The sequence below is a fragment of the Panthera onca genome, chromosome C2 (assembly GCF_046562875.1).
Source record: "Panthera onca isolate mPanOnc1 chromosome C2, mPanOnc1 haplotype 2, whole genome shotgun sequence".
NCBI classification, from domain to species: domain Eukaryota; kingdom Metazoa; phylum Chordata; class Mammalia; order Carnivora; family Felidae; genus Panthera; species Panthera onca.
This window is the reverse complement of record NC_138347.1, coordinates 156,239,790-156,249,852: the sequence shown is the minus strand read 5'-3', so window position 1 is coordinate 156,249,852 and position 10,063 is coordinate 156,239,790. Positions and strand designations below refer to the sequence as shown.

The 10,063-nt window shown below is 46.0% G+C and overlaps 1 protein-coding gene across 2 annotated transcripts in view; it reads left to right on the top strand.

Annotated features, from left to right (window-relative positions):
• Positions 1–10,063, top strand: part of PDCD6IP (programmed cell death 6 interacting protein) — a 71,685-nt gene continuing 61,622 nt past the window's right edge. Inside the window, exon 1 of one of the 2 annotated variants that reach the window (XM_060638166.2) lies at positions 1–331. In XM_060638166.2, coding sequence (XP_060494149.2) covers positions 123–331 — 209 coding nt within the window. In that variant the 5' untranslated portion in view covers positions 1–122. The remainder of the gene's footprint in view (positions 332–10,063) is intronic. The other variant, XM_060638167.2, reaches the window with a different exon arrangement.

Genomic DNA, 10,063 nt, shown 5'->3' with positions numbered 1-10,063 from the left:
CGGAGAGCCCGTCCGTCGGTTCGTCGGTCCGCCGGTCCGCCAGCCGGGTCGTCCGCGCGCCTCGGCCCTCGTCGGCGTCCCGCGCGGCCTGTGCGGCCCGAACCGCGGCCGAGGTGCCCGCCATGGCGACGTTCATCTCGGTCCAGCTGAAGAAGACCTCGGAGGTGGACCTGGCCAAGCCGCTGGTGAAGTTCATCCAGCAGACGTACCCGAGCGGCGGCGAGGAGCAGGCCCAGTACTGCCGCGCGGCGGAGGAGCTCAGCAAGCTGCGCCGCGCCGCGCTCGGCCGCCCGCTGGACAAGCACGAGGGCGCTCTCGAGACGCTCCTGAGGTGGGCCCGGGGGCGAGCGGTCGGGGGGTGGTCCGCGGCCCGCCGCCCCCGCGTCCCCCTCCGCCCGTGCGGGGCCCCTCCCCCGCCCGCACGGCCCCGGCCCGGCCGCCGCGCCCAGGCTGGGCCGGGCGCGTAGGTGTGGCCCGCATTCCAACTCGGTGAGCTGGAAGCGGCCCCGCGGGCCGCCGCTCGCCCTGCCCTCCCGTCCGGCCCGCCCGCGCCGGCCCCGGCCCCGGCCCCGGCCCCGGCCCCGGCCCCGGCTCTGCTGGGACTCGGGCCATCGGATGCCCGGCGCGAACGGGGTTGCCCGCGCGCCGCGCGCTCTCGCCGCATTTTCCCACGAGTAATTGCCCCCACTTTCTGGGGGGTCTCCGAGACACCGCCCTTCCCCCCATTTTTGCGTCGCCGCGCAACTTTCCGGGCCGGGTTAGGATTTCCTAACCGTAGTCGTTTGAGGGAAGTGGGAGAATTGGGACACTGGGACGGACGTCTAGGACTGACCGCGTTATTGTCACTCGGCCTGAGCCACCTTTTTGAGTTCGTTATAATCGCACGGCGGAGAATTCCCAGCGTTAGGAGCTGCGGTTATTTGAAATTAAACTCGAGAGGTTGTTGAAAATCAGTTTTTTTTTTTTTCTTCCCGGAGCAGGTAGGCGCCCAAGGGAGTGAATTTGTTATGCTAACAAATGCTTGTGCAGCTCATGCTGTATTTAATGAGGGTTCCGTTTGCGGTACTTTTTCGTATCGGATGACAACGTTTTCATGTAACTTAGCGGTTCAAAATGTTCTTTTGCCTACCTTTGAACAGCCTCGTTTCTTACGTGTTACATATTCTCCTTGTCTCACCGGACAGACACAGCTGTATTAGGATGCAAGGAGAAGCCCTGGTTAAACTAGTTTATTTATTTGTTTTGGTATCTGAAAAGTGTAGGGATAGTGCTTCTTTAGGTTTAAGAACCACTTAAGCCTGAAGAATCTTGCACCCATGATGATTCCCTTTTAGGTGAATTTTGTTTCTGTATTGGGAGACATGCCCCCCGCCCCCCCCAGCTCTACTGTGATTACAATGGTCCGTAATACATAAATAAGAGAGTGCTTTTCTCCTTCTCTCTGGCGAAGTCCATGGCAGGCCTCTGATTGGGTTGGCTCTTGCCCACTTATGAGTGGAAATGTACTAATTTGCTTGCCCTTGTGTGAGTCACTCTCTGCTATAACTTTTCCATCCCACATGGATCAAAGAGGTAGTAATAGGGACTGGGGGAGGGCTGGTTCCTCCAAGGGAGGATACTGAATAGATTGCCCAGAGAGATTAGGACCCTTTGGTGTCCTTTTTTTTTGTTTGTTTTTGTTTATTTTGAGCGAGCACAAGTTGGGGAGGAAGAGAGAGAGAGAGACAGAGAGACAGAGAGAGAATCCCAAGCAGGCTCTGCACTGTCAGTGGCAGAGCCAGATGCGGGGCTCAAAGTTAGGAACGGTGAGATCATGACCCCAGCCGCAACGTAGAATTGGGTGCTTATCTGACTGAGCCACCCAGTGGCTCAGTATCATTTTTAAAGATAGGACTGTCGGGTTGCCAAGATCATTAGTTTGAGACTTAGTAGGAGCTTTTTGTTAAGGTAACCTAGGAATTCTTAGTCATTGTTTTTAGAACTAACTTACTTAAAAAAAAAATGCAAAGTGAGTTTTTAAAAAGGGCATTTGTGGGGCGCCTGGGTGGCTTGGTCGGTTAAGCTTCCGACTTCAGCTCAGGTCGTGATCTCACGGTCTGTGAGTTCGAGCCCCGCGTCGGGCTCTGTGCTGACAGCTCAGAGCCTGGAGCCTGTTTCAGATTCTGTGTCTCCCTCTCTCTCTGCTCCTCCCCCGTTCATGCTCTGTCTCTCTCTGTCTCAAAAATAAAATAAAAAACGTTAAAAAAAATTTAAAAAAAAAAAAAATAAAAAAATAAAAAGGGCATTTGTTTTGAGAGGCAGAGGAGGGGCAGAGAGGGAGAGAGAGAATCCCAAGCAGGCTCTGTGCTGTCAGATCAGAGCCTGAATTCAGGGCTTGATCTCCTCCCACACTGTGAAATCATTACCTGGGTGGAAACCAAGAGTTAGGTGCTTAACTGACTGAGCCACTCAGGTTCCCCTCCAAAGTGATTTTTATGTAGACCAGAATAGTATTTAGTGAGGATTTTCCATTAGTAGTATTAAGAAAGCAAGGGATGTGGTGTAACAAACACTGTGATAACAGACTTGTTAAATAGATTGTTTGGTCCCAGCTCTTAAGGAGCTTAGAGCTTTCAGAGGCAATTGGTGCACAATTTCAAGACTAACAGACAAGAGGGGGGGCCTGGATGGCTCAGTCAGTTAAGCATCCAACTGTTGATTTCAGTTCAGGTCATGATCTCATGATTTCTGAGTTGAAGCCCCGCATCGGGCTCCTCACAGACAGAGCAGATGCTTGGGATTCTCTCTCTCTCCCTCTCTCTCTGCCCCTCCCCTGTTTCTACTCTCTTTTTCAAAAAAACTTAAAAAAGACTAACATACAAGAGGGAGTAGTGGATAGTGGTTGTGATAGAGTTCTGCTGTGAACTTTTAAAACTTCATTCATTTGTTCAATCCTTATTTTTTTAGGCATAAATGTGAGAACTATTCCTAGGTACTAAGGTCGTTGCAGAGATCGTGTCTTTGAAACTAACCGTGTTTCATCAATCATCTCTATATTATTCTCTCCTAGCCCTTTCATTCAACAACTATATTTTTTTCACTTGCCCTTCTAGTGCGCTAGGATAGGCTAATAGATATATACTACAGTCTATTAAATTTTATGATGCAGGTGTATATAAAAGTTCCTTGGGTATATATGCTGTAAAAATCAAACAGTTGTGACATGTTCGTTCAATCAAGCAAGCAGAATATCTTTATTTTTTAAAAAAATGTTATTATTATTTTTAAGTAGGCTCCACACTCCACATGGGGCTTGAACTCATGACCCGAGATCAAGACTCACATGCTCTACCAACTGAGCCGGCCAGGTGTCCCTGGAATATCTTACTTTGTTTGTTTTTAAAGTTCTTCTATTTTGGTAGAGACAGCGCAAGTGGGGGAGGGGGCAGAGGTCAAGGGAGAGAGAGCATCCCAAGCAGGCTCCGTGCTGCCTGTGCAGAGCCCAACGTGGAGCTCAAACTCAGGAACCTCGAGGGGGAGGAGGGAAACTTCAGATCTCAGTGTGTGTGTCTTTTTGTGGCAGTCAGTTTTTTTTTTTTAAAGAGAGAAAGCTTCCGGTCTCCTTCCATGAAAAAGCCTGGTTGTCAGCTTTCTGAAATTTGACCAAGGGGAAACGGAGGTTGGGGATTTCAGCAGTCACACATGCAGTCTTTTATGTCATCTGGTTTAGGGTGACACCTGTATTAGGGTTGGATTCAGCTGCATGTAGTAGATCCCAAGTTACCAGTTCAATTATGATTTTCTTCCGGTGAAGAGTTGGTAGATAGGTAGTTCTGGTCATCCGAGGCTGGTGTAGTGCTTCTGTGAAGTTCATCAGGCTCTGGCGGCGTCCGGCCGTCTGCTCTGTAAAGCCTAGAGTCTTCGTTCTCAAGGCCCAGGTAGGAGTCATACCCAAGTTTCAGATCGTAGGAAAGACGGGAGAAAGGCAGAGGGCTCAGTTTCCAGAATATTTCCTGGAAGCTGCCCCCTAGCACCTTGCTCATGTTACTGGCTTTTAGCGTGTGTCCACATCACAGAAGGGTAGGATAGAAAAAGGGAGCTTTATTAAGGGCAGCCACATACCCAGCTGAAATGTGGGGTTCTATTAGTAAGGAAGAAGGAGACAGAGTGATGCAGGCATTTAGCACTCCCAGCCATGGCCTCTCAGTCCCCATCCTCCCCACTTACTTGTGCTTGATCCCCCAGCTTCGCTGTGTTTGATATCCTTAACATTTTCCTCAGTCGAGGAGTTGGGAGCCTGATGGTTTCTTTCAAAGATTTTCAACCATTCCTTCTCTTCCCAGACTCATACTGGATTCCTTTTTTGAGTGGTGCCTCCTGTTTCTTTTTTTTTTTTTTTTTTTTTTTTTAATTTTTTTTTTTCAACGTTTTTTATTTATTTTTGGGACAGAGAGAGACAGAGCATGAACGGGGGAGGGGCAGAGAGAGAGGGAGACACAGAATCGGAAACAGGCTCCAGGCTCTGAGCCATCAGCCCAGAGCCTGACGCGGGGCTCGAACTCACGGACCGCGAGATCGTGACCTGGCTGAAGTCGGACGCTTAACCGACTGCGCCACCCAGGCGCCCCTCCTGTTTCTTAATTTAGATCCTTTCTGGCTTCTCCGGCATGATTTGGCTTCTACTTTGTTAGCTCCCTCTCCTCTAGGCAATTAGAGTTTCAGCTTTCTCTCTCTGCTTCATTCCTTCACTCCTCATATTTTAGAAAATTTCCTGAAACCTCTTGTATGCTATTGGGCCGTTTCCCGTTGTCTTTGTCCTTGTGCATTGACATCTTGAAAATTTTTTATTCTTTTTTTTAGTGGAATTTTGGGAGGGAACAGAGAAGGGTGTTGATTCAGATCTCCGGTTAACTGGGAGAGGGTTGTTTATATTTTCATCTCTCCACAGTGGTTTTATTAATTTACCTTCCCAGGGCGCTGGGTGCCTCAGTTGGTTAAATGTCTTACTTCAGCTCAAATCATGATCTCACGGTTCGTGGGTTCAAGCCTCGCATCAGGCTCTGTGCTGACAGCTTGGAGCCTGGAGCCTGTTTCAGATTCCGTTTCCCTCTCTCTCTGCCCCTGCCCCATTCATGCTCGCTCTCTCTCTCTCTGTCAAAAATAAATAAACATTTAAAAAAAAAACTTGACATAATTTACATTCCCATCAACACCTATGTGTGAGTTTTTTATTCCTCTGCATTCTGGCTGATACTTGCAGGTTAATTATTTTTATTTTTTTATTTTTTAGGGAGAGAGAGCAAGAGAGAGCACGAGTGGGGGAGAGAGCACGAGTGGGGGAGAGGGGCAGAGAGAGAGAGAGAGACAGAGAGACTATCTTAAGCAGGTTCCATGCTCAGCGCAGAGCCTGATGTAGGGCTTAATCCCACAACCTTAGAATCATGACCTGAGCCAAAATCAAGAGTCAGATGCTCAACCAACTGAACCACTGGGCGCCCTGTTAGTAACTTAAATTATTGCTTTTTGCTAAACAATGGATGAGAGATAGTACCTTGTTTTCCACTGTATTGCCCTGATTTCTCTGAGGTAGAGCATCTTACATTTACTGGTGTCACTTAATTTCTTTTTCTGTGAATGGCCTGTTCTTTTTCTTTGCCCATTTTCTGGGTTGCTTGTTTTTTTCCTTACTGATTTTTAGGAGTTTTTTTTACATTTTCTGGTTGTTTATTCTTTTTCCATTATGTGTCTGTGTCTTATTTCTTAATTGTGTTTATGATACCTTTTGTCAAACGGAAGTTCTTGCCAAATGTTTTTTTCATAATTGATAGTTGCAATTTTTTCTTACTCTTAATGTGCATATGTTATGTGTGATTCCCCCCTTGATCAGATTTGCTAAGGGTTTGAAGCTACCATTTTTTTTTTTTAAAACCAAGTCTGTTTTCTTAATTTCTTTTTTGTGTTTTGGTTTCTTCACTGCCTTTGTCATTCACTTTTGTTTTCTCTTTCTTTTTGTATTGAATGATTAGTTTCTCATCATTTTTGTTTTTCTCATACATTTATTTTAGGAGTGTATGCTTTTTCTCAGTCTACTTTGGCTGCATCAGTTGGTTTTGATATTAATATTTTCATTGACATTTATTTTTAAATAGTTTGTAATTTTAGTTTTGTTTTCCCTAACTTGAGTCATTTATGTACATTTCTGTAAAAATTCTAACTGTTATTCTCTTGTGGGTTAGTGTTTAGTTTGTTGCGTTATGGTAGTATTTTCATTTGTAGTAAATAAAGTTGATGGAACTAGTCTCATAGTTTCTGAATTTTTTTCAAGCGCTAATGTTTTTTATAGATCAGGAAAAGAAAATGTTGCTGTTCCACTTTACTTCACAGCTGTTGCTAACATTCTGATTGTTGGTTTGGGAGTGAGGATATTAAGATAATTTTAGCACTAATGACACTCCTACAGATTTGTTATTCAAATAGTGTGGAGGAAGTAAAGATATGTAATAGTTGGCCCTTGGTCTCAAGGAATATCTGTACTTGGCAGACCTTGATTTGGCTCAGTAATTTTATTCTGCGTAGATGAATAAACATAATTTAAAGGAAGATTTAAAATCCGATTTGTTTTTCTGTATTCTGACTTCTAATGTTTCCTAAATAAGAAAGCTTGTCAGGACAGTCTTCATTCTGTGTAACCTTAAGGAGAATCTTGTGCACACAGGAGGTTTAAGCCCGCACAGTTGACTCTGTGGCAGAATTAAGCTAAGATCCAGACCTCTTGACTCCCTGACTAGTTTTTACTATACTCTGCTGCAAAATGCTTCATTAATGAGTCTCCATGTGATAAATTGGGTGAAGAAAGAAGTGTGAAATAAGGTTCTGGAAGGATCTATGAACTCTGACCAATACGCGGTCCAACTCTTTGCATTCTCTTGTTTCTCTTTCTGGTTGGCGGTTGGGGGTTGCACAGCCCTAAGTACTGACTGGAGCCGTACAGGTCATGAGAATTTGCACTGCACTGTCACTGTGGCTAGTGTGGACTGGTTCTCAATCTCCATGTGTTCCCCCTAAACTTTTTTCTTTTAATTATTTTTTTAGTGTTTTCTTTTTGAGAGAGAGACACACAGAGGTGAGCGGAGGAGGGACTGAGAGAGAGGGCGACACAGTCTGAAGCAGGCTTCAGGGTCCGAGCTGTCAGCACAGGGCCCGACGTGGGGCTTGAACGCACCAAGCGTGAGGTCATGACCTGAGCAGAAGTCGGACGCTTAACTGACTGAGCCACCCAGGTGCCCTGTCCCACCCACCCCTGAACTTCAAAACTACAGTTTCCAATCGAGTCTGTCTTTGGTATGTTCAAAGAAATGAATTCATTTCCTAGGTTTCTTTTTCCCCCATGAGATTTGAGAAATTGAGCTATTGGATATTTGCTGTAGGTGACTGGGTTTTATAAAATACCGAAGAACGTATAAAGGCAGTTCTGAATAGTTGCAAAATAATGATCTGCAGCTACCGTTTGTGTCACATGTACTACGTATCAACACTATCCTAAGAATCTAGTATGGTATCTTTTTCCTCATGCTTAAATGAGGTATTACCTGACATCAGGAAGGGTTTGGAGAGGTTATTCATAACTTGCACACAGTCACACAGGGGTGAGTTGGCGGACTTGGGTTTCAAACTCAGGATTGTCGGACTTGCAAGCTTGAGATACGCCCACTGTGACATTATACCTCTTAAATGTGTTTGAAATTTTATAGTTGATTAAAACATTACTTCTTTCTTTCTTTTTTTAATGTTTATTTATTTTTGAGAGAGAGACAGAAAGTGAGTAGGGGAGGGGCAGAGAGGGAGGGAGACACAGAATCTGAAGCAGGCTCCAGGCTCTGAGCTGTCAGCCCAGAACCTGTCCCAGGGCTCGAACTCACAAACCGTGAGATCGTGACCTGAGTCGAAGTCGGATGCGTACCCGACTGAGCCACCCAGGCGCCCCAAAACATTACTTATTTCTAAAATATTAAAAGTACATATGGATTCTTTGCAGCATTATTTCCCATAATGCTCGCTCTTTCTTTCTGTCTGTCTGTCTGTCTGTCTTTCACCAACTTTGTAGCATACTGGCTTTCCTTCTTCCTACTTGTGGAAAACTCGCAGCAGAGGTCTACTTGTTAGAGGTATATCCTAAGCTAGAATCTGCTGATACAGTAAAGCATATTTAAGTGATAGAGAGGTGGGTAGATTTTCTTGTTTCTGCCCTTGTTCCCTCTGTAGAGAATTTTGAGACCTAAGATTTAGGCTGAATTACAAGGGATAGTGTGATGGAATTATGTAGAAGGAGTAGTTCGTTGTATTTCGTGTTGTAGGAATAAGGAGCATTTTGCCTGTGGTAACTACAGTTAGCGATGGCTGCTTTCTTTGAAAAGCATTAGTTGAGCGGCGCCTGGGTGGCTCAGTCGGTTAAGCGTTCGACTTTGTCTCAGGTCATGATCTCATGGTTCATGGGCTCAAGCCGCACGTAGGGATGTGTGCTGACAGCTCAGAGCCTGCTTTGGATTCTGCGTCTTGCCTTCTCTCTCTCTGACCCTCTCCTGCTTGCACTCTCTCTCTCAAAAATAAATAAATGTTAAAAACAATTAAGAAAAAAAAGCATTAGTTGGTTTCTGTTGGGGTTGACTCCATAGGAGTCAGATATTATTTCCAGTGACTGTCCTCCCATAGTACTTATTTTAAATTACATCACCTGTCCTGAGACAGCTATTTTACTTTGAGGATTCCATCGCATAGCTTCTAGTATTTCAATATATGATATAAATGTACTTTTTCCCTACACAGCTTAAATTTTGAGAGTGGAGCCCAAAAGCTTTGAATAGAGATAGCTATAAACAATTCAGGACATTCTGTTTAGCCGCCCCCCGCTGATCCATTTGCAGAGGAAGTAGCTTTATGTCCTACTACTTCCTTTCTTGCTTACTGTAGAGGAGTCAGCAAACCAAGGCCTGGTCAGCTGCCTATTTTTGTATTGTTCATAGCCACCACTCTGAGTGGGTCGGGGCTGTGAGCCTTGGAGACCTAGCTGGCGTGCTCCCCTCTCTTCCATCGTCCCCTTTCTTCCCAGTGCCTGCCTCCCTGGCCATTCATTGGCTGCACCTCACTGCCTGCCGCCCAGGGTTAGCTCTGGGGCCACCTACACTTGGCAGTGAATGTACAGTCTCAGGCTGGGAGTTGGTGACTCAGCACATTGCTTGTCTCCAGCAGCTGAGCCAGCTGCTCAAGTTGAGATGGCCGGGCTTTCTGGGAGAAGAGGAGGGCGTGCTGGAACTTGGGTGTCACTGAGGCAGAGAGTGAAGGTGACTGTGTTGTGACTGCCCGCCCCCTCCCCTGGGGCCCTCTCAGCCAGACCGAATACTCTTCCTTGGAGAATGAATCTAGCTAATGACAGTTGGGCGGCTGTGTACCTAGAGTGCCCTCCATCTGAGCTGGCCCAGGTCAGGGAAGAAGCTTACAGGGCTGGCAGGAGTTTTCCTTCTTGTTGTGTCAAGACCTGCGTATTATCTTGACTTTGCCTTTTGCTTGGCGAAGCCGACAATAGCCCTTCTCAGAAACAGTTGCTCTGTCAGCCTTGTTGCTGGGCCTTGCGTGCTGTTGCCTTCTTTTGTCTCCAGCCCTTGGGACCTGGCTGGTGTCTCCTTGTGGGCTGTGCTTTGGTAGTTCCTGTTGGTTCACAAAACAGAGAGTCTTGGGTTTTACTTTCCAGAGATAAAAAAGGTTACTTTTTAAAAATTGGCAGCTTAGTGACATATCTGGGGCTAGCAATTAAATAGCAAACAGACGCATTCTCTGCTCTCATGGAGCTTAGAATGCTTTGAGAAAAAAGATACCATACATAATTCCGTAAGCAGGTATATTACAAACTGGTAAGTTCTATGGAGGACGAATTCAGAGGCCCAAGAGATTATAAAGGGAGAGTTTAAACTCCTGGTTTAAAACAGGAGTTAGGTTGACCGTCCTCCTCAGTTCTGCCACCACTGTGGAACAAACAGCCGAGTTACGCTCCCCCCATCTCCTGCCTGGGTTACTGTAGTAGCCTCCTGAC